Source organism: Brachypodium distachyon, chromosome 2 (assembly GCF_000005505.3).
Source record: "Brachypodium distachyon strain Bd21 chromosome 2, Brachypodium_distachyon_v3.0, whole genome shotgun sequence".
NCBI lineage: Eukaryota > Viridiplantae > Streptophyta > Magnoliopsida > Poales > Poaceae > Brachypodium > Brachypodium distachyon.
In genome coordinates this window covers 17624071-17644343 of record NC_016132.3, presented here as the reverse complement: position 1 = coordinate 17644343, position 20273 = coordinate 17624071, and the positions used below count along the sequence as shown (strand labels likewise).

At 48.1% G+C, this 20273-nt stretch overlaps 5 protein-coding genes across 6 annotated transcripts; 2 read left to right on the top strand and 3 right to left on the bottom strand.

The window, feature by feature from the left end:
- Positions 1 to 3012: 3012 nt before the first annotated feature.
- On the top strand, positions 3013 to 5964 carry LOC100838386. Its single transcript, XM_003568077.4, has 6 exons — positions 3013 to 3258; positions 3356 to 3505; positions 3605 to 3863; positions 3946 to 4164; positions 5136 to 5278; positions 5364 to 5964. The coding sequence occupies exons 1-6, from the start codon at positions 3013 to 3015 to the stop codon at positions 5661 to 5663; spliced, it is 1317 nt and encodes a 438-aa protein (XP_003568125.1). The 3' UTR covers positions 5664 to 5964.
- Positions 5965 to 6864: 900 nt separating this feature from the next.
- Positions 6865 to 7865, bottom strand: LOC104582618. Its single transcript, XM_010232877.3, has one exon. It carries the CDS (start codon positions 7638 to 7640, stop codon positions 7281 to 7283), a length of 360 nt encoding a protein of 119 aa, XP_010231179.1. The 5' UTR covers positions 7641 to 7865; the 3' UTR covers positions 6865 to 7280.
- Positions 7866 to 10174: 2309 nt separating this feature from the next.
- LOC104582617 (BAG family molecular chaperone regulator 8, chloroplastic) lies at positions 10175 to 11802 on the bottom strand. The gene is made up of 2 exons (XM_010232876.3): positions 10883 to 11802; positions 10175 to 10791 (listed from the first exon to the last, which is right to left on the bottom strand). The coding sequence occupies exons 1-2, from the start codon at positions 11654 to 11656 to the stop codon at positions 10459 to 10461; spliced, it is 1107 nt and encodes a 368-aa protein (XP_010231178.1). The 5' UTR covers positions 11657 to 11802; the 3' UTR covers positions 10175 to 10458.
- Positions 11803 to 11983: 181 nt separating this feature from the next.
- On the bottom strand, positions 11984 to 15187 carry LOC100838091. 2 transcript variants are annotated; one of them, XM_003568076.4, is made up of 5 exons: positions 15014 to 15177; positions 14837 to 14909; positions 12591 to 12642; positions 12432 to 12501; positions 11984 to 12241 (listed from the first exon to the last, which is right to left on the bottom strand). In XM_003568076.4, the coding sequence occupies exons 1-5, from the start codon at positions 15089 to 15091 to the stop codon at positions 12152 to 12154; spliced, it is 363 nt and encodes a 120-aa protein (XP_003568124.1). In that variant the 5' UTR covers positions 15092 to 15177; the 3' UTR covers positions 11984 to 12151. The 2 variants fall into 2 exon arrangements, with proteins under 2 accessions (XP_003568124.1, XP_010231177.1); XM_010232875.3 differs by having other exon boundaries at positions 11987 to 12241; positions 14837 to 14897; positions 15014 to 15187.
- Positions 15188 to 17373: 2186 nt separating this feature from the next.
- LOC100837785 (PLASMODESMATA CALLOSE-BINDING PROTEIN 4) lies at positions 17374 to 19522 on the top strand. The gene is made up of 3 exons (XM_003568075.4): positions 17374 to 17570; positions 17799 to 18069; positions 18832 to 19522. Exons 1-3 carry the CDS (start codon positions 17513 to 17515, stop codon positions 19154 to 19156), a joined length of 654 nt encoding a protein of 217 aa, XP_003568123.1. The 5' UTR covers positions 17374 to 17512; the 3' UTR covers positions 19157 to 19522.
- The last annotated feature ends 751 nt before the right edge of the window (positions 19523 to 20273 follow it).

Genomic DNA, 20273 nt, shown 5'->3' with positions numbered 1-20273 from the left:
TTTTCTCATGAACCGTGTCTGCACGTTAAATTGATTATGTAATATCTAATTAAAATAGCAGAAATTCTACGGTGTAAATTGTTTCAAAATTATCGTACGGACGAGAATAAATCAACCAAAAAATTATAACTCCAACACGCGTGCACAGCCGCCCGTGAGTGCGTTGGACTCAAAAAGAGTCCGACAGGGCCTCTGGCCTGCTACATGCCGATTGAGATACTAATCCTCGATCTATATATATTTTCAATTTTCCTATCTTTCTAGCCGGACTGGTACCGGTGCACCTTGGTGCATGCTACTGGGAAATTAAGCACACCAATTCATACGTGCATAGATCAGATCAACTTTGGTTAAAAATAGAAAAACGACCCTTTCAAAACAAACGACCGAAGACAATTCTTAGCAAGAGAATACAATAATATACATAATTAATCATTATGGGTTCAGATTATAACAGCTCAAATCTAATGATAAAAAACAAGCAGAAATTTGCCGGAGGACACCGTTATTTTGTGGCCTTTGCGGAAACACACCGCCGGAATCTGTCTTTACCCAGTACCATTACAATTTCGCAGACATTTGCTAGAACACATTGCATCGACTAAATTGAGAATTTGACATTTTTACTTGGGACTACGATCGTAAATCCGATTTTGAACACTTTTTCTTTTGTACGGATCATTTTTTGACATCTACTAGAGTCTGCCGTTGGCCGATGTGGGCATTCATCCCCTTTGTTGCTGCACCCTGCAGGAGAGGAAAATGCTTCGAACAAAGAGTTTGAAAATTCTAGACACATTTGCTAAAGGGTAGAATGATAATTCAATGTGAAAAAAAAGATCAAACTTTCTGTTTTGGACCATACAGTGTGTTCTGGCAAAATGTCTACGAAATTGTAATGGTACTGGGCAAAGAGACATTCCGGCGGTTTGTTTTGTCAAAGGCCACAAAATAACGGTGTCCCCCAGCCTCCCCTAAAAAGAAATAAAGGTAATAAACAAGATATTCATGAATTAAAACAAAAGGACATGAAACCATCATGTTTGTCCGTACTGGCTAAATAATCTCCACCGTCAACCATGAGTCTGGTTGCCACCTTAGTAAGAGGAATCAAAAGGAAGTTTAAGGGAGTATAATCAAATACTATTTCGATGAAACAATGAAAATTTGGAAAAAAAATATTAATCCATGCTAAAACATGTTCGTGTTTTATTTTGCAAACGGCACGCTTCAACAATTGACCATGTCGCACAGGGCCACCATGATGTGAGCACAGGGTGACAGGGTTGATCCAACGACAAATGGTTGTTCGGCCAGTGACGAATCAAAGATACACACAAAAAACTCCCGATTATTAAAACAAGAGATAGTAACAAATTAGTAAAGACCCGAAATTGATTTGAGATTGGTTTAAAGCCAATAAAATAAAATGGCAAATACGCGTAGGATTCGGGCACATGCGTGACGCCTGAATCACATAGGCCGGCGGCTAGTACTGCAATGCCGGATAAGGAACGAACAAGACAACTGAATCGATCTAGCAATCCTGAGCTTGCCATTATCCTGATCCACGAACATGCATGGAACCCGAACAGTCTTTGAGTCTTCCCTAGTCGCTCAATGGGACTTTGGGCCGGCATGGATAGGTGAGTGATCAGAAGAAGAATCCATCGATGAAAGCATGTGCAATGCTAGCTGAGTGATGAGGAGGAGAATCGATCAAATCATGTAGGCGAATTATTTTCTTAAAATGGAAAACTCGTTGCATATATATAAATATCTATTGGTAGGCAGACTTACTGCTGTATCGGACAACGATAGACGGCTTTTGCGATGTATTCGTGCAATCTTATATCAATCGAAGTAAACAAACATTCATATGAATAATTGACATAATTTAAATTTATGAACCAATTAAGATAAACGACAAAATAAAAGAAATTTCGTGTGGAACATTGGCTTGAAAAAATAATCAGAAAAGTCATCCACGTCAATGGATGATGGGCCTAAAAGTATACAAATTTGTCTTGATAAAAAGCAATGCTTACGACATTATCCATACCGAAATAGCCAGAGAAAAAACACCACAAAATTGTATAGCGAGTATAGATGCGTAAATTGCGGGTTACCTGGCTACCAAGCACCTTCGGCTAAAAAAGGAAATAGTGTGGCTTACAGGATAGATGACATGTGTATGAGTGTATGTGATGAAAAGGCATGTCTAGCAAGCACATTCGGCTTCCATACATATGCATGCAAATACACCGACGCTGAATCTATGCCTGCCTGCACCAACAGTTGTCGCCCAATAGCAACATGCTTGCAACGAAAATTCTACCAAATGCACACCCAAACGCATGGCCACAACCTCAAAAACAACATGACGAAACAAGAGATATTTCGTGTCGAATGTCGACTAAAAAAACAAAAAAGTCATACAGCCCAATGAATAAATTGGCCAATAGATACAAATTGAAATGGATAAAAATCAACGCTTACTAAATATAAATACAAAATAAAAGTATAAATAAAAACATATTGTTTCACTATACAAGTCTAGCCGCGCGGGTCACCCGCCAGTTTTAGGAGCAAAAGTATGCAAAACACAACTACTAACGTGAGTGAGTAAAACAAGTATAACGAAGGCTACTGGATTTAACACGTTCTGATTTGAAATCCCTCCCAATAGCATAATTCCACTTTTGGTCTATGATATAACACTATTTAAAAGTTAACAAAGGGATCTTTTGCCGTAAAAAAAACTCGTTCTAGGACCATCCGTAAGGCACAGGATCCCTCGAGTTAATCCTCGGCCACCTTTTCCCTCAAAAATAAATAAGAAAAAAAATCCTCGGCCACCGGCCGTTCCCAGCCACTCATCACCTCCACGTGTCCGCATATCCAACCATCAGCCCGAACCCTCCAACCACCTCTCAGCAGTCCCTGGCGCTCGAATTTCCCCAGCCGCGAGGAGCTCCGAGCTCGCCCGCCCGCCCCACGACCTGCAGACGAATGGCAGCCACATCCGTCGCCTCCGCCCCGCGGCCGCTCCGCTTGACGCAGCGCCGGGCGCTCGGGTCGCCCTGCCACCACCACGCCCCGCCGCTCTTCCCCGGCCGCAGGCTGCGCCTCGCAGTCTCGGCCTCCGCCGCCACCGAGGAGACCAGCGGCGGCGGGCCCGGGCGGTTCTACTTCAACTTCACCGGCTTCCCCTTCCCTCTAGGCCCCTTCCTCAACCGCCGCACAATCCGCACCGAGGTAATAATAAGCAATCTCTCGCTTAAGAATCCGCTTCGTGTTCTTCTGTCGCGAAATCGGCTTCATTTTTTGGTGTCTGGATGTGTCGATCGACCAGGCCGTGAAGGGCAGCGTATGGCTGTTCGAGCAGGAGCAGGCGCTGGGATTCAGCAGCGTCTCCGTCAACACCCGCATGACCGTCGTCAAGCTCAGGTCCGGCGGGCTCTGGGTGCACGCCCCCATCGCTCCCACCAAAGAATGCATCCAGGTAGACAATACCCCATCCTCGCAGCTGCAGTACAGGTACAGCCATTAATCTGGAGCCATGTGGTGATCTTGTGTGTGGGTGTTTCGTACTTCCGTGCAGCTGCTCAAGGAGCTGGGCGCGCCGGTGGAGCACATTGTGCTGCCGACCTTCGCGTACGAGCACAAGATCTTCCTCGGGCCCTTCTCCAGGAAGTTCCCCAAAGCGCAGGTATGGGTGGCGCCGCGGCAATGGAGCTGGCCTGTTAACCTGCCGCTCGAGTTCTTCGGGGTCTTCCGGTCCAAGCCCCTCAAAGACGAGGACATTGAGACCCCGTGGGCCGCCGAGATCGAGCAGAAGGTTCTCAGCTCGCCGGAAGTTGGTAATCGCAATTTCTCATTGGGCATTCTGATTTCTGAACACCGTCGTGAGTGCATTGATGTATGTGATTTTCGTGGTTTCAGGGATTGGGCCTTATGTGGAGGTGGCGTTCTACCATAAGCCTTCGCGGACGTTGCTAGTTACGGATGCTGTAATTTTTGTTCCTCGGCAGCCGCCTGATTGTATCAGTAAAGAATCGTTGCTGGCAGCTGCCAAGAACGGCTTGGCAGTGAAGATATTGAGCAAAGGGAAAGAGGTTTCCGATGAGCCGGTTGTGGACAATAAGCTGAGCCGGCAGAAAGGTAATGTGCATCTTCACTATCTTGGTACTCCGTTAAAGTGAAGCAAGAATTAGCTGTAATCTCTGAAATCGGGGGGTCCATGTTTTAATTGAGGTACTGTAGTAGCACACCATATTGTCTCCTGACTTAGGTATGATCCTCCTCAATCCTCAGACTCAGAGAAATGTCTCCAGAAACTTGTCCCTGTTAACCTTTTCTTTTCAAAAAGGAGTGATCCCCTGGGCCTCTGCGTCAATGAAAGCATGCAGCCACAATTAAGAGCCGAAGTATCACAGTGTCCCTGCTCACTTATTTCCACTAGCTGCTGCTAAGTCATGTTCCCTTTAATTAGCTCAGTAACTAGCAAGGAATCAATGTTGGAAGCAGTAAAGTGGCAAGACATAACGGATAATAAAAATCACATGTTAAGTTAAGTGCCAATTGCAACAGCTATTAACCTTTTTTTTTCATACAAAACAACATGCTCTGGATCCACTATCAGAAGATAAATAACAGATAATACATAATCACTCCACGCATTACAACTAACAGGAAGGTCGTTTTTGCCACTATCTATGTATTGTCCATGCTGCTCGTTCTTTCTGCATCTGACTGTTATAATATGGCAAACCATGTGTCCTTACTTAGCGGTTCCATTCTTTGTTAAGTTCCACCGTGGCACATGTCATGGATATGTCTCTTGTTCATGAATACCAAATGCCTATTATGTTGGTAGCTGTACCTTTGCTATGTGGTGTAATTATGGCCAACACTGATTTTCTCTGTCACTTTAAGATTGTTAATGATCTTAGTGTTCTCAGATATTCAAATTTTTCGCATCAAAGCTTTAATGTGTCAGATAGGAAAACACTACAATGGTTTTTGCATAAGACAGAGTCATATACCTATTGAATTGAATCATAATGTTGACAAATTATTCGGTTTCAAAACGAAATTGATAGCATCACAGTAAAATTATCATGTCATACCAGGATGGGAGAGGATGGTACTTCAGATATTGTTTCTTGGCCCCTCAAACCTTTTAGAGCCAAACGCAAGCTTCGCGCAAATGTCGCAAAAGTTGATTGTTTCACCAATCGTCAAGACACTCGTTTTCAGCAAAGTTCCAGAGAAGGTACGTCAATGCTGTAAAATGAAAACCACAGAGTACATGGTTACACTAAATGCGCCATTCTATTAACTTTCATCTGCTTCTGCAGGTGAGAGACTGGGTAGACAGGATCGCCGCGGACTGGCCTTTCAGGCGGATCATCCCTGCGCACTTTGCGGCCCCAATCAATGCGAGCCGATCCGACTTCTTGGCTGCCTTCAGTTTCCTCGACGACTTCCTCCCGGAGCGCCCCACCGTGTCTCCAGGCCTCTCCCTCATCTTCGCCTCGTTCATGGGCAAGGCGGCCAGCTACTTCCCCCCGGACGACATGAAGACCCTCTCCTCCCTGGATGACTTCTTGGTCTCTGTCGGCGCAGTCAAGAAGACCGTCTCTGGAAGGAAGCGATGACCGATGTGCAGAGAAACCCCCTGCATTATCTCCCATAGTTTTGTTTGTAGAAGGGTGTCTATGGTTGCTGCTGTACATGGTTTTCTACTGTTCAAATATGCAATTTCTGCAGTAGTTAGTTCTTAGATTATACAGTATATGATGTGTATATCCTTTTAGCAGTTTACAGCTACAAATGTTACTCCACAGCTGATTTTTTTTTTATCCTTTCTCCCGGGGACTAAAATTTGGATACTTCTTACTGGAAGAAAATTTTCTTGCGGCAGTGGGACATGGCTGCGTAACTATGTTTTAATTTTCAGAATTTATAGGGCACAAGATTGGAATGATATGCACGGTTCGCTGTGGAGTTATTTCCTTGGCCCGATCCAGTTTCTGCTGAGTATAAATGCACAAGGAAAGCCTCCATGAGCCGGCCGGCACACACGCCCAAGTACACTCGCTGTATCTTCACGCGTCAGACAGTTGCATCATTAAACAAGTTCACATTGCACATCGAAGCGTGCCTCTCCAAACGCTTTCTTCTACTGTGCTGGTCTACTGCTCAACTATCCGTTTCCTTGAAGTACTCATAGCCCTATCTGTCAAGTTTCCCGAAAACATAAGATTTGGAATGCAGTAATTTAGCAGGAATCGGTTTATTTCACGTGGAAATGGGTAATAGGTTCCTCATTTAGATGGGATCCTAAACGGGTAATTTAGGTGTGCATTGTCTTGTATAGTTGTGTATGGAGCAAACATTGTCTTGCCACGGGGGCACTGAACAAGCACTTGTTGCTGATGACTAGTAAACCTTGCTTCCCAGTGATGTGAAACCCTTCCATGGAAGTCAGAAGGTCAGAGAACCTGACAACACCCTTGTCAGGCCGGGCAGTTAAGTTAGTTATGACGGTCACAAGTCAGAGCTCTGAAGCACTACTACACGGCGACCGGAAGCAAAAAAAATTGAGAGTAAAACTACAGAACACAGGTCAAAAGCAGGAAGTTAATGCGGAGACCGTCGACGGTGGAGCGCCATTAATTCCTCCACTCCAACCTTGTCTCGCCGTCACAGGGGAGCGGCAGCGCGCATTAAACTCCAGCGGCGCCCCGCGTACACCGCCCGACGCTGACGCTGACGCCGGCCGGCCATAGCCGCGGCAAGCCTCACTGATGCCCAGGGAGGAAGAGACGGAAATGACAATTGTACAGACGCCACGGATGCAGCAAAAACTTGTGATTTTACTTCCGCGTCCAAAGTAATTAAGCTACAAGAACGCCATGAAATGGTAGAAGTAGTTGTACTAGAGGAGAATTAAAGGAGAATTGGGAGGAAGAAGAAGAAGAACTGAAATATACATACATACGGACATATCACATATGCTATCTATGTTACTGGCATGCCGATGTGACTTTCTGAGCAAGCATCGATCCTCCATTGTAAGTCCTTTCCCAGCAGCATCGAGAGGGTGACTGTTCCCCGGCGGAAAGCAAGAACAAGAGAGGACGATCCGCCCTTACACGCACGCGCCGCGCTACAATCGCTCGATCGCGCAAGAACCCGGCCGGCCGCCAAGAAAGCAAGAACTGACCACACGCCCGGCCCGCGAGCCATCGTCGATCTTTCTCCATCTTTCGTCAGTTGTGCAGCGGGTTGGGCCCCGTGGGGACGCGCCGCTTGGCGACGCCGTAGCGCATGTCGATCTCCTCCTCCTCCCCGCCGTCGTCGCGGCCCGGGCCAGGCGGGGGCAGCGGCACCGGCGGCGTGCGCCGGTGGTGGTGGCGGCGGCCCCTGCGGCGCCTGAGGCGGAGCTCGTGGCACCAGGCCGGGGGCGAGCCGCGCGGGTCGCACATCCGGGCGAGCAGCGCCTCGTCGGCGGCCGCCACCTCCGTCCCTCGGCGCGGCGGCGGAGGCGATGGCGGAGGAAGGGCGGAGCAGAGGAGGAGCAGGGACGCCAAGAAGAGGACGCGGAGGGTCCAAGGCCAAGAACGCCCCATGGCCGCGCCCCGCGCACGCCTGATCGACCGATCGGCCCGCCTGCGTCTTCTTCCTCTGGTCTGGTGGTTCTTGGGGAGAGGCAGAATGCTAACTCGGAGAAGTACGCGGCGTGAGTCGCTGCCTCGCAGGGGGATTGGAAGGGGACTGGAAGGGGAAGACGAGTGCTGGGAGGAAACCTGGGGAGAGGGACGCGAGGGAGGGGGCAAATTAGGAGGCTGCGGTTGGCTTTAAAGGCAGTGGCACGAGGTGCATGAGGAGCTGGAAAACAGAAACGGGCAAAAGGGGAGAAGGCAATTTGGGGATCTCGACCACCCAACTGATTTTTGGAGGCAAAGGTCAAATTCTAGAAAGGCTATCTAGAGGTCACCCACACTGGCTTGAGTGAACGGCCATGCCTCCCGTGCCGCCACGACCTCCCTTTGTTCCTCGGTGCGATAGCCGTCGCACCGGCTGACGCGGTGCTTGGTTTTCTTGAAGGGTTGTGCCAAAATGGCAAGTCAATTATCTTTGGATCTTCTTGAAATCCGTCATCCGTGTCGAGGATGTCGTCTTCCTTTTCGATAGGCGGGGATGACATCTTCTGTAGGCGATGGTTCGGTTTATGGTTATGTTCTAGGGATTAGATGGAGAGAATAAATGGTTGCCACCTAGCAACGGAAACGATGACGAATTGACGAGTAGATATAGCTTGTTGATGGTGTCTATCCGGTGGTTTTAGCCGTCAGGGATGGGTTAGAAAGCAATATACCTAGTGTAGCGCGAAACTAAAGTTAGGGCTCTACTGATTTGTACAACATAATTTAGCAACCGCTTTTTGATCGCACTAAAATGACTTCAAGGAGGTAAATGTGCACTTTGTGAGTTTCCGAACTTAATTGTTCATTTGCTTCGAGTTCATGAACTACTCATGTACTTCGCTCTTTTTTTAACTCATGTCTTCTGAAAAGTCCTGAAATTGAAAGTCCCCCGCAGCGGCAAGCACAATACGGGCCCAAAATTTATATGCCCAGCTACATTTCGTGAGGTGAAGTAATCGGAGCGGCCCGTGTGCATTACCGGGAGATGAAACTCCGGTGAAATACTTGGCTCAGGAAGATGTGGGCAGGTAGCTGCATGCTGAAAGAAAATACCGTGTTGGTTTTCAAGCACAGCGCTCTTACAAAATGGAGAGTCGGGTAGCAAAACTGCCCACAGAATTCTCGATGACTTGGAGGCTAGATAAGCTTACCCACGCAGAGGAGAGGCTAAAATCAAAGGATATACGGAGTAAAAGATAGCATCATTGGTACAAGAGAACGCAGTTTTCTCTAACCATCGAACACAACCGGTCCTGTTTGAATTGAGTGCATTTTTAGTGCAAGCCTGGTAATTAGTCCAAAAATCTGGAACTGAAAAGACCCCAGGCGAATATCGAAGGTCATATAGAGCAGTTCGTTAACACCTCGGGCTAAAAAACCCAGCACTACTGATCAACTTAGGCTGCATTTGGAATCATGGAACCAATTGTTTTTACTGCTTTCATGTGTATTTTTCACGGTAGATTGTAAAACAAGTTTAGCACAACATAGTTTAGAAACCGCGAACTGAGCATTAACAAAACAAACGCATGTATTCTAGACACAAAACGTCACCGTCAGTGCAACTATATGAAGACTTGTGCAACATCAGGAGGCTACTGCATATAACTAGAAAATTAGACAAACATTTAAGCAAAACAACACATATGTCAGAGTGCCATTCCAATACAATCATGGACAGCTGGCCCAGCAAAACATCATGAAACCAAACCTAATTTGCACCATTTTCCTTTCCAGCATAGAAAAATTACGCCGAAATAGCATCATGCCTATCCTAGTAGTCAGGTGATCCAATCGTAAGTCCTTCACATTTATTTAATTTTCAACAACCCTTTACAACAATACTGCCATCCGGCTTTCATCGTTGTCTTTCTAAAAAGAAAAGTTTCAGGCTAGAAATGCTTACATGACATAGTGTAGGCTGAACACTGAAGAGATTCAACCCCTACGGCTCACATCTTCTTATCATGTTCCTGCTAAAATGACCAACCCTGTAGAGCAAACCAGGAAGGTGGACGGAAGAAACAAGAAACATCACTAAGGCCCCAAAAGAAATTTATTTCCAGGTCTAAGGCATGAATATTGATTTCATTCAATGGTCAGACGTAGCAATCTAACAGTGAAACACTGATGGACACTCATGACGAGTTACGACTGAGAACTTAATCACATGGACAGCCCAACTTCTGCAGAAACAGTTATACAATACATGCATATAAGCAGCATAAGTGCAATTAAACTGACATAAATGATAATCAATAAGAGTGGACCAAAGAAGAAGGCACAACTTCAGTCAAGGCCTCCAGATGCCATCTTCTTGAACTATTAATGACAGCATTAGAACTCAGTACAGCAGCTGTAGGGGCGTTTCAATTCATTGATCAAAATGAGCATGACTGACAATAGACCGGCACACGGGCTTCAGACTTGCCCAAGATCCCACAATAGCCATGGCATATTTTGTGCAGCAAAATTTTAATCTAGAACTCTCAATGTTTAAACTATCAGCAGTACAATAGTACAATCCAGTAACAGATCTAACAGATAGGTAACTGGAGCATACAGCAATCTAAAGATCACAGTTGCAGCACAAACTCTACCAATCAAAAGGTACCAATCTTTTCTCAAGAAACATTGGTGCAAAAGAACAGTGGTAATGTAAAAGCAAGACAATCCACACGGGATTCTAATAAATCTGAGGTCATATTACAGAATGCAGGACGTTTTAACTCTCATTTCCTCAGAAATCCTCCATGTGCACAGGCACTGGTGCTGCAAGCCCAGGCTTGCCATTGTCAGTCTTCTTGCTATCCTTGCCCTTCCTCTCATCAGCTTCCGCGGAACTGGAGCTATCAGAGCTTTCATTAGCCTCCTTCTCAGCCCCATTACAATGGAAACTTACCTTCTTGTTCACAGTTGGGCGATTCAGCCCGGGTGGACCATTGCAACCTTCAGGATACTCGTCCTTGTTCTCGTGATGATCCTTGACCAGCACCTTGTTGACGAACTCCAATATCCGGCAGAGCTCCCGGCTCACCGCGTGCTTTCCCTCCCGGATCATTGGGTCCCCTCCCTGATCCCACATCCACATCAAAAGTCAAAACCTCAGACCAATGGCATAAACGATCTAAACGAACAGAAACCAATGGTACGGTTTGCGTCACCTGGATCCCCTCTAGATGTTGGAGAAGGCGCATGACTGACTCGGTGACGACGGCAGGGTCGGCGCACCGGCGGCGGCCGGAGAGGGAACCCCGGAGCGACGCGGCCTTGGATCGGAGCATGGCGAGCTCCTTGAGCTGGCGCAGCGTGCGGGAGCGCCGCGCCAGGAAGCGGCGGAAGTGCTCCTGGATCGTGCGCGCCGCGAGCTCCGCCTCGGACGGCCCGCGCCGCCGCCGGGGAGGAGGAGGAGGCGAGGGCGGGGCCTCCTCCTGGTGCGCGGCTGAGGCCCGGTGCTGCGGGCGAGGGTGGTGGTGGTTAGGGTGGAGCGGAGGAGGAGGGGACGGGAAGCAGCCCGGCAGGGTCGTCTCGAGCGCGGCCACGCGGCGCAGGAGCGAGTGGAGCAGCAGCTGGCCGTGGTCGGGCCCGGGCGGGTTCGTCTGCTGCTGCTGCTGATGATGATGATGCAGCGGCGGAGCAGGCGCCTGTTGGTACTGGGACTGATACGCCGCGTAGGAGTAGAGATTCGCGTGGTGCGGGGCAGGGGGAGGCGCCTGCGGCTGGGGCTGAAGGTGCTGCTGCGGGGAAGGCGGGGGGGCGCCGGAGTTGAGGAGCAGGTGGGCGGCGATGGCGTGGAGGAGGTGGTCGGACCCGGAGGCCGGCTGGGGCAGCGGCGCCGGGTAGTAGCCGCATGGCGGCGCCGGCGCCGAGCACCCGCATCCGCAGCCGCAGCAGGCGGCAGGCGGGGGCGGATCGTGGTGGTGGTGGTGATGAGACATTTTTCCCGCGTCGAGGCGTGAGGCGATGGGATCGGGAGGGCGGCGGCGGCGCGGAAACCTCACATCGGCATCGTGAAGGGAAAGGAGATGCGCTTTGGAGCGGAAGCGCGAATGCCCATGTGCCCGTCACTGGTGCCGGTCGTGCCGCCCGCGGTCTCGGTGGCTTACTGGTGGGGTCGGTTCTGACGCCCAAGGGTTTATCCATCCATCGGGTCTGGTACCGTGGTGGGGGTTCCTTCAAAGTCCGGCGAATTGCGTGTCCCGTGCCAAGGCCAGTGCCCCCGATCCGGTTCGGAAGACTGCATACAAATTACAAAGTACTGAAAGGAATCGAAGAGAAATACACGGTTGACTGAAACTTGGATGCGCAATCCCGAGCCACCAACAAAAGGCTGTATATACAAGTCATTGAACGCTAAAGACTCCAGCACGAGATTTCAGGGTCAAGAACTACATCCTGCAAGGGGGAATCGCCCAAAAGAACAGAGCTAGCTCTCATTCTTCCTTCTTTTCCTTCTTGAAAAACTTGTCTGGCAAGGAGAATTCCGCTTGGCTGAAGCTGTCCTTCTCATCGTCGTCTGGTTTCTGCATTTTGCGCCAACGAACGAACTGTGTGTGAAAAATCTCATCCTGACTCGGGGAAACTAACAGAAGATAATGGGAAACCTATCTACGAGTCCCAAACCTCATGGTCAGAGCTTGCATGCAAAACAATGGCAATGCTAAAGGAGAAGTAACAGAGTAGTCCAAGGTAAATGGGTGTTTTTCAAATCACCAGCATTTCTAGGTTGAAGAAGCGGTCCAGTAGTTGCAGAACTTCATCGGCAGAGAATTGTCTGTCAAGGCTGAGAAGAATTCATAGGTTGTCAGCCGAGATATCAAGAATCAACAAATTTCATGATTAGTGCAAATTGAAGAGTTTTCATATGGTCACCTTTTTCTCAAGTATTCCATGAGGCCATAGAGAACAAAGTGACGATGAATGCCTACATATGAGCACCCAGGATTAGCATACATATTAAAGAAGACATTCCGTGCAAAGATTTCAAAAGCTGTATGTAGGAGTGCTTGCAGTTTGCCATAATCCCTGAGCCTAGGCAGGAGACAGGATCAATTTTGCTTTTGATTGATTTTGGCCTAATTATTCTGTTATAACACATAAAGATAAGAACAGCACACACTCACCTCATTTTTATTCTCGGGTGCTATTTAGCTCCCAGTATCACACAGGGAAAATGCTCCTCCTAGAAATTTAAATCCTAGCATGCATGAATTTTATTTTTGTGAAAGATCTGATTGCGCTCCAAGAAAATATACTCAATATTTTCTACTTCAAAGCACCGAAGCATGACACAGTAAGACAGATAGATTGATTATCAATGCCAACTAGAGCTAGCTGCGTACAACTTTAACAGCCATACTTGGATGCCCTTCCCAAAAGTGCAATGCCAATTATGCATACAGCCCTACCCCGTCATCCAATGATGACTGCCTTCAACCATGGTTGCTGGCCCCATAATAGTTTGCAATAAAATGCTAAATAAATTACAAGCCAACCATTAAAACCCCATCGGATCTATTGAAGAGCAATCAAGTCCAACCACACAAAAGAAAAGTGGTGTTGGAATCATCGTGGTTTCTTTGGTTCTCTACCTACAGAAAGTTGTAAAGTACTATTCCTTCATAATAATGTACTCCTTTCCGTTAGCGAAATAAGATTTCCTAAATATAGCATCAAATAAGGACAGTACAGCGTGTGAGTATCAATTTACTATAAATCATAACCAGTAAGAAGTAAGATATGATGAAATTCATTGTATGCATGCTAATTGACGACAAGATGATAACTTAGTTAGGAGCAACAATAGCTAGCTACAGAAATACAAGCATTTATGCAAACGCCGACTAACTCAGCAATGTTTGCCATGTTCCCTGTGATTCTCTGTCCTTGTTCAACTTGGCAATTGATGCTAGGCCATTTCACAATTAGATTGTTCATTACTGGGATCTTCATCACATCAAGGAAAAAAAATCTACGGTGGAACTATCAAGTAAATAAATGGCGGCTTATGGTTGGCTCAGGGTTCAAAATTTCTGAAATTTTTAGTGCATACCGAAATACTCCCCCCCCCCCCCCAAATAAAATAAAATTCAGTGTATGTTAAAAATAAATATCAATTTGATCAAATCAATAAAATCTGTTACAAGCAATACCGAAATGGTTTCCAAAATTTCTGAAATTTCGGATATTTTGGTGAGGTCTGAAATTTTAAACCACGGGCTATATGATACACTTAAAATCTACCCAGTTAAATGCTGTTTTGGATTATTTTTTTCGCAAAAGAAAAGCAAATGACACAACATAGCCTGCAGAGGCACACAGCTCACCTGAAATTGTGTATAATAATACATACTCCATAGGGGCATGTAGAGGCACACACAGGTCCATCTTTCTCACATAAAAATATAAAGAAGAGACCCCGGTCATACTACTTTAGTTGAAACCTTGACCATATAATTCCTACCATAGACATGAAATCAGCTGACTTGATATTTCTACCAGGTGCCTACATACATAGTTGCAAAGCTTGTAGCATTGAACACCAATTTCATCATAAGCATGGACGTGGTACTATGGATGCTCGACCATGGATTTCCTCGGTTGGTGTTATTGTCCTCAGTATAGGTAATCTCAAAACTAGCAATTCAGTTTCTCCAGTTATGATTGCAAAGCTAACTACCAATGTACTCCCTCCATTTCACAAAGGTTGGCATATTTTGTTTCGTTAAGACAAGACTTTGGCCAATGATAACTTTATTAATATATGTTTTTACATACATGAAATTTATATCAATAGATTTGTCTTTAAAAGTTCTTTCTAATAATCATGATTTTGTATCATATATGTTACATATTAATAGTGTAATTCTTGGTCAAAATCTTGTCTTAGCGAAACAAAATACGCCAACCTTTGTGAAATCGAGGGAGTAATATGATACAATCAAGTCACGGTCACCGAATTAGATATATGCATCACTGAGATTTTGAAACAGAACAGCGTGTCTACAATTTCCGGTCGATCTAAAAAGGAAAGGAAAACCTAAACTGTTCCGTATACTACATTAGCACACAAGCTATCACTGGGGAGAGGAGAGGGGACGGCGAAACATCTCACCCACCTTTCAGTTTGGACGGAGGGTAGAACTCGAGAGCCTGAAGCAGCCTCAGCTCCAGCTCCACCTGCGATTGCTCCTGCGATACCAGGAGAACACATCAGGCCCCCACCGAACCACACGCCATCTCTGAAGGTGGAAATTATAGAGGGGAAGGGATGGGGTAGGGTGAGTCGGGGGCACCTTGGGAAGGGAGGATGCTGAGGAAGGCGGTGCCTGCGCGGACAGCCCCTCCTGCTCCTCGTCGGCGGCCGCCTCCATGTCCCCGAGACCTTGCGCGTCCGCGAATTCGGAACGGGGAGGGACACGAATACACGATGGGTTGGGCTCGAGTGGAACACCGTGCGCCGTGTGCCCAGTATAGATGACAGAGCTTCGGTGGGTTGATGGCCTGCTAATGTGCTACAGCATGTGGTTGAACTTATCCCTTCTGTGTGGGTTGAAAGCCCACGAGTTCAATTAGGCCATCTTTGCAGCTTTGTGTGAAAGCCCATATTCAGCAATAGGTCCACCAAAACTATCCGATGAAACTTATCCATTCCGCTGAAAAGAATGTCAAAAAAGAATTGTCTCTCACAAAAAGAAAAAAAGTGTCTCTTGCTCTCTCTTCATCTTTTTTTCATTTCGTGTCGCGGGTAATAGTGAAAATTTTAACCTTAAACCAGTTTTACAAATGAAGCATAATATTTCATTGTTTAACAAGCTATCTATTTTTTTCGTGCAATTAATTTGAACCAAAGTCCTCCTTCAAGATCAATATTGAGTTTATGTGATGTCCTATGAATCTATAGAATATATCTCATGAGTTCTATTTTTTTAAGCATAGTAGCATGCTATATGTTGCACTTACCTACAATATCATCCATAAAAACATCGATCAAAACATCACATCATTCACGACCGTGTGTGGTTTATTAAAACAGGAATGCAATTGAGAAGTCACCTGATTTATAGTTAGAGATTAGCCAGCGCGTTAGCATTGAGTGAAGATGTCGTTTAGATCTTAATCCAACGGCTCTAAGGCTTCCGATCAGGCTTTGCCCATGGCGACTGTGAAGGAAAAGAATCGATCAGCATACATGTTTCTTGTCGAGGAGGTCTAGAGGTTAGTGCAAGATGGAAGGCCGGGTCACAGTTTAACTGATGTTGCTAGGCATGATGGGAGGACAACCGTTTGGTTGGGTTCAGGCCTGGGTGAGCTTCTGGCATGCTGAACACCGAGTGTAATTCCCTTATTCCTTGATCGAATATAAAAACTCTCTCTTGGGTTTCGATCGTCTTTCGGTTTTGTTCATATGGTTTCAGATCTGACTCTTTCGATATAATCTTTGACGAAGCTTGCTGCTCTGGTGCGATGGCTCTTTGGGGTCTTAGTACGACGACCACCACCGTCTACCATCAGAAGCTCTCTTTTGGCAAGCTCTGTCTGGCTCTGGTGATGGAGGGGCAAAAACGGTGGCCCGCCTTCAGATCGTTCTAGTACTTTGTGTCGTCGCTAGGTAGTTCAATGACCTATTTGTATTTTTAATTACTTTTAGAGCTATTTATACCGCCGTGGATGATTATTAATAGATCGGTGATCCTTTTCGGAAAAGAAACAACTCTCCCCCCAAGATATATTCCTGGCCATACCATTTTACCTACATGCAACTTCCTTGTGCAAGCCATGCGTGTCCACAAAATTGATTCCTCATAAATACAAGTCTGGTATTTAGGTTTGTATACACTTTTTTGCTTTTCACATCTCGCCGCTGAGATAGTACACGAAAAAGCAAAAACCATGTCTTATTTAGATTTTAGAGTGACAAATATGCCCATAACCCATCCTAATCAACTTAGATCCCATGTGAGCACCACCCTGTCGTACAAGAAAACAAAAGGCCATAAAAAGCACTCACAAAAAAGTTTATACGTCAAGCCATGTACTATTGCTTTACGCAATGAAAAAACCTAGGAGGAGCAAAAGAAAAGAAAAATAAAAGTAGTACAATCCGACCGTTAATCCACCACGTCCATCGGCAGAACAGCAGCTTGGCGCAGAAAGCGGCACGAAAAAAAGGAAAAGGCGTGGAGCTGCCAACCCGAGAGAACACAGTGCATCGGCTGGCTGCCTGGCTCCCACAGTTTTCCCTCCCATGCCATGCCGCGCCAAAGCAGGACAGCGCGGCCCAGAGCGGGCTTGGCAGTGGCACGCCTTTGCACGAGAGGCGATGACTCATCTGCCCCCGGCCGCTTGCGCCTTGCGGCTACCACAGCGGAAAAATAAAAAGAGCCGTTGGCATGCGGATGCGGATGCGGACACGGCAGCAGGTCTGGCACCAGGGTGCAGTGGCAATGGCATGGCCTCCTCTGCTGCTGCCTGCGGGCCTGCGGCTCCTCGGCCCAAGGGACGGACGGACGGACACTGCTGCACACGGCCACGGGCACGCCGCTGTGTCCAGAGAAAACGAGAAAAGGGAGATTTTTTTTTTGTTCTTCTGAAGGGGAAGGAACGAACGGCTCGATGCGTGTCTGCGTGGTCGGTGCTCGCCGATAAAAGGGTCCGCACCGGTGGAACGCGGCCACACTGAACAGAACCCCCATTCTCCCCTTTACCCCCTTCCCAACACAAGCGCCGAGCTAGCTACCCTCTTCCCGGTGCTCGGAGCTCAGTCCGGAGTGAGTCTTGCTGCTTTTGCGTCCATGGCGATGGCGGTTCCTCTGCTCCTCATGCTCTTGCTCGGCATGTTCACGCGCTCAGGTGAGCCCCCAATCTCCCGGCTTTGCCCGAAAAATAGCAGCGCCCCCAATCTTCTTGCTCTGTACCAAAAATGCCTAAATCTTCTTGCCATGGGGCAGTCCTTGGATGTTCTCCTCGCAGCTTATTTATCTAAATCTGTCGGCCTGGATTTACAACAAAGATTCACTCTCCAGAGGAACATTTGACGGCCGATTTGAGCTGACCGGTTTCTTTTCCCTTTGAGAGCAGATGCGGCGTTCTGCCTGTGCCGGTCGGACGCGAACCCGGTGGCGATGCAGAAGGCCATCGACTACGCGTGCAGCAAGGTGGACTGCTCCCAGATCGGGCCCAACGGGGCCTGCTACGGCCCGGTCTCCGTGGTGGCCCACTGCTCCTACGCCTGCAACAGCTACTACCAGAAGAACGCCGCCATCGGCGCCACCTGCGACTTCACCGGCGTCGCCACCCTCTCCACCACCGACCCCAGCAGCGGCTCCTGCAAGTACCCCGCCAGCGCCAGGTACTAATAAAATACTAGCACTCCACATCCCATCTATCCTTGGAACATGCTAGTAAATCAGTCTGTTTTACCAGTAGTAGTACATGGGGATTTATTATATTCCTGGTTTAGAGTACTTGAATCTTGGAAGTAGATTATCTTAAGCAGTATGGGTTCTGACTGACTGACTGCTCTCGACCAGAGTCCGGTCATTTCGCATAGTTTAATCGGATTGTTGTGCGGTAAATCTAGATTCTTTACATGAACAACCACATAGATATTTAATTAACCGAAGCCTTTCCATTCCAAAGCTCTTCTTGTAAGCACCGAGACGCACCGGCTCGTGTCACGCTTCAGTTCGTAAAATCTTTGGCAGAAGCTGTTAAAAGTATATTCGTGGAAGGGATGATGATATGCTATGCCCACTAGTTTGAGTGGTATATTGACGAATATTACCGGACACACAAAGCTGTACTAGTGGTACACTCTAGCAGCAGCTGGATGTTGTTGCATTGCGTAGTGAGTTGTTTGCTTTGCCCATGTGAGATAAAAGGTGTCTGAATCGGATCTTTCTTAGTCCGAGCTTTAAAGGGCCGTCTTTAGCGAATGAACGAAGCTGTGCCACCCGTTCAAAGTACATTGAACTTGGGCGAGTGCATCAGCATCAACGTACCTGCATTATACAATGTACTTAGATTCGAAGCCGCTTTCTCCAGTCTAAGCATGACATTTCTAAGTGTTTCGCCGTGCAAATGAATGTATGGTTTTGGTTTTTTGTTGCAGCGGCGTAGGCGCCGGGACAGGCGGCGGCATGGGCACCGGCACCGGAACGGGCGTCGGAACAGGCACCGGCGGCGGCATGGGCGCCGGCACTGGCACTGGAACCAGCACCGGCGGCGGCATGGGCACCGGCACTGGCGCTGGCACGGTGCTCGCTCCTCCGGGCTCGACGACCACAGGGATGCCAGGAAGCCCGTTCGGCGCCGGCGCGTATGGCCCGTCAGGCGGCATGAACACCGACTACAACGCTGCCGTCGTGGGGCACCACGTGGCCGCCGCTGGACTCCTCGTGGCAGCTGCCGCGCCGCTCTTCCTCCACTTCGTCTGATCGAGTCACAACTCTTCCTCCGCTGGGACGACGACGACGATGCCGGATCCGGGCCGGGTGGTGGGCGCGCCCCGGTGTATTTCCGGCCTTCGTCCTGCTCGCCTTTTCCGGCGTTTTGATCGTCGGTCGGGTACTGGTAGCAAGCCGTAGCAATTAGCTAGTGTCTATTACCTACTGGAGTACTGCTACTATTAAACTGACATCTATCTTCGCCCTCTCTCCGTGCCATGCCCACCATGTGGTGTCTGTACTGGCGCGACGCGCGACGCTAGAGTGTTCGTGGTAGAGTTGGAGATCTAGAGGATTCTTTTTTCGTACCGGTGGTGTTCTGAAGACATAATTATGTGTTTGTTGCTTTGCTCTTCATTTGTCTGTTGTTGCCTCGTGTCGGTCTTGGTGGCCGCTCGTCCGGTCTATAGCATTCTATGGCGTGACGCATTGTTGTCTTTGCGCTCGGCGCCTGTCACGTTCCGCATGATGACACGCCGTGCTCATGGTCTGCGATTTGTTTTGGAGCTTTTTTTGGTGCGGCGCTGCGCCTGCGCACATGGATCTTGGACGGATGTTTTTGATGGTGGTGGCGTGGGGAAGAGCTGCCCCAGGGAGTCCCAAGTTTGATCTGGACTCTTTGTCTGGCATCTGGAGCGAAACACGCCGACACCGACGCAGGAAAGCCTCACGAGCCGCGATACTGTGTCTGATTGATGATATATCTTTGGGAGCCGCAACGGGATCAGACGCGATTGGGCACGCGGAGCCGGTGGCCTTTGGCGCGGCGCAGGCGCGAACCCCGCATAGTAGACCGCACCGAGTCTTTGGTGGCCTCGGGCGCTGTGTTCGGTGGCAATGGGGATTTCCGGCTAGATGGACGGGCCGTCGGTCGCGGGCTCGTCCGGACGTAGTAGGCAGTGTGGGCTGATAAGGCAAGGTGGGCCGTGAAGGTCTATGCCACGATAAGTGCCGCGGGTGCCTGGCGGAAGTGCGGCGGCCCGGTTAGGTGTTGGCAGTCGGCCACACGGCGGAAGGAGTCGGGATCCAGCTTGAGACTTTGAGAGCTATGAGATTGCGGCACATATTATCCAGGCTTGAGAGCTATGAGATGGTCGCAGCCGGTACA

What these genes read in the sequence shown, in the direction of transcription:
- LOC100838386 (XM_003568077.4), top strand. Translation starts at nt 3,013, where the DNA reads ATGGCAGCCACATCCGTCGCCTCCGCCCCGCGGCCGCTCCGCTTGACG. An exon ending in TAAGCTGAGCCGGCAGAAAG is followed by an intron (nt 4,165 to 5,135) that starts GTAATGTGCATC and finishes ATGTCATACCAG; the next exon opens with GATGGGAGAGGATGGTACTT. An exon ending in TCAGCAAAGTTCCAGAGAAG is followed by an intron (nt 5,279 to 5,363) that starts GTACGTCAATGC and finishes CTGCTTCTGCAG; the next exon opens with GTGAGAGACTGGGTAGACAG.
- LOC104582618 (XM_010232877.3), bottom strand. Translation starts at nt 7,640, where the DNA reads ATGGGGCGTTCTTGGCCTTGGACCCTCCGCGTCCTCTTCTTGGCGTCC.
- LOC104582617 (XM_010232876.3), bottom strand. Translation starts at nt 11,656, where the DNA reads ATGTCTCATCACCACCACCACCACGATCCGCCCCCGCCTGCCGCCTGC. An exon ending in AACATCTAGAGGGGATCCAG is followed by an intron (nt 10,792 to 10,882) that starts GTGACGCAAACC and finishes ATGTGGGATCAG; the next exon opens with GGAGGGGACCCAATGATCCG.
- LOC100838091 (XM_003568076.4), bottom strand. Translation starts at nt 15,091, where the DNA reads ATGGAGGCGGCCGCCGACGAGGAGCAGGAGGGGCTGTCCGCGCAGGCA. An exon ending in CAGCATCCTCCCTTCCCAAG is followed by an intron (nt 14,910 to 15,013) that starts GTGCCCCCGACT and finishes CTGGTATCGCAG; the next exon opens with GAGCAATCGCAGGTGGAGCT. An exon ending in CCCTCCGTCCAAACTGAAAG is followed by an intron (nt 12,643 to 14,836) that starts GTGGGTGAGATG and finishes GCTCATATGTAG; the next exon opens with GCATTCATCGTCACTTTGTT.
- LOC100837785 (XM_003568075.4), top strand. Translation starts at nt 17,513, where the DNA reads ATGGCGATGGCGGTTCCTCTGCTCCTCATGCTCTTGCTCGGCATGTTC. An exon ending in CGGCATGTTCACGCGCTCAG is followed by an intron (nt 17,571 to 17,798) that starts GTGAGCCCCCAA and finishes CTTTGAGAGCAG; the next exon opens with ATGCGGCGTTCTGCCTGTGC. An exon ending in AAGTACCCCGCCAGCGCCAG is followed by an intron (nt 18,070 to 18,831) that starts GTACTAATAAAA and finishes TTTTTGTTGCAG; the next exon opens with CGGCGTAGGCGCCGGGACAG.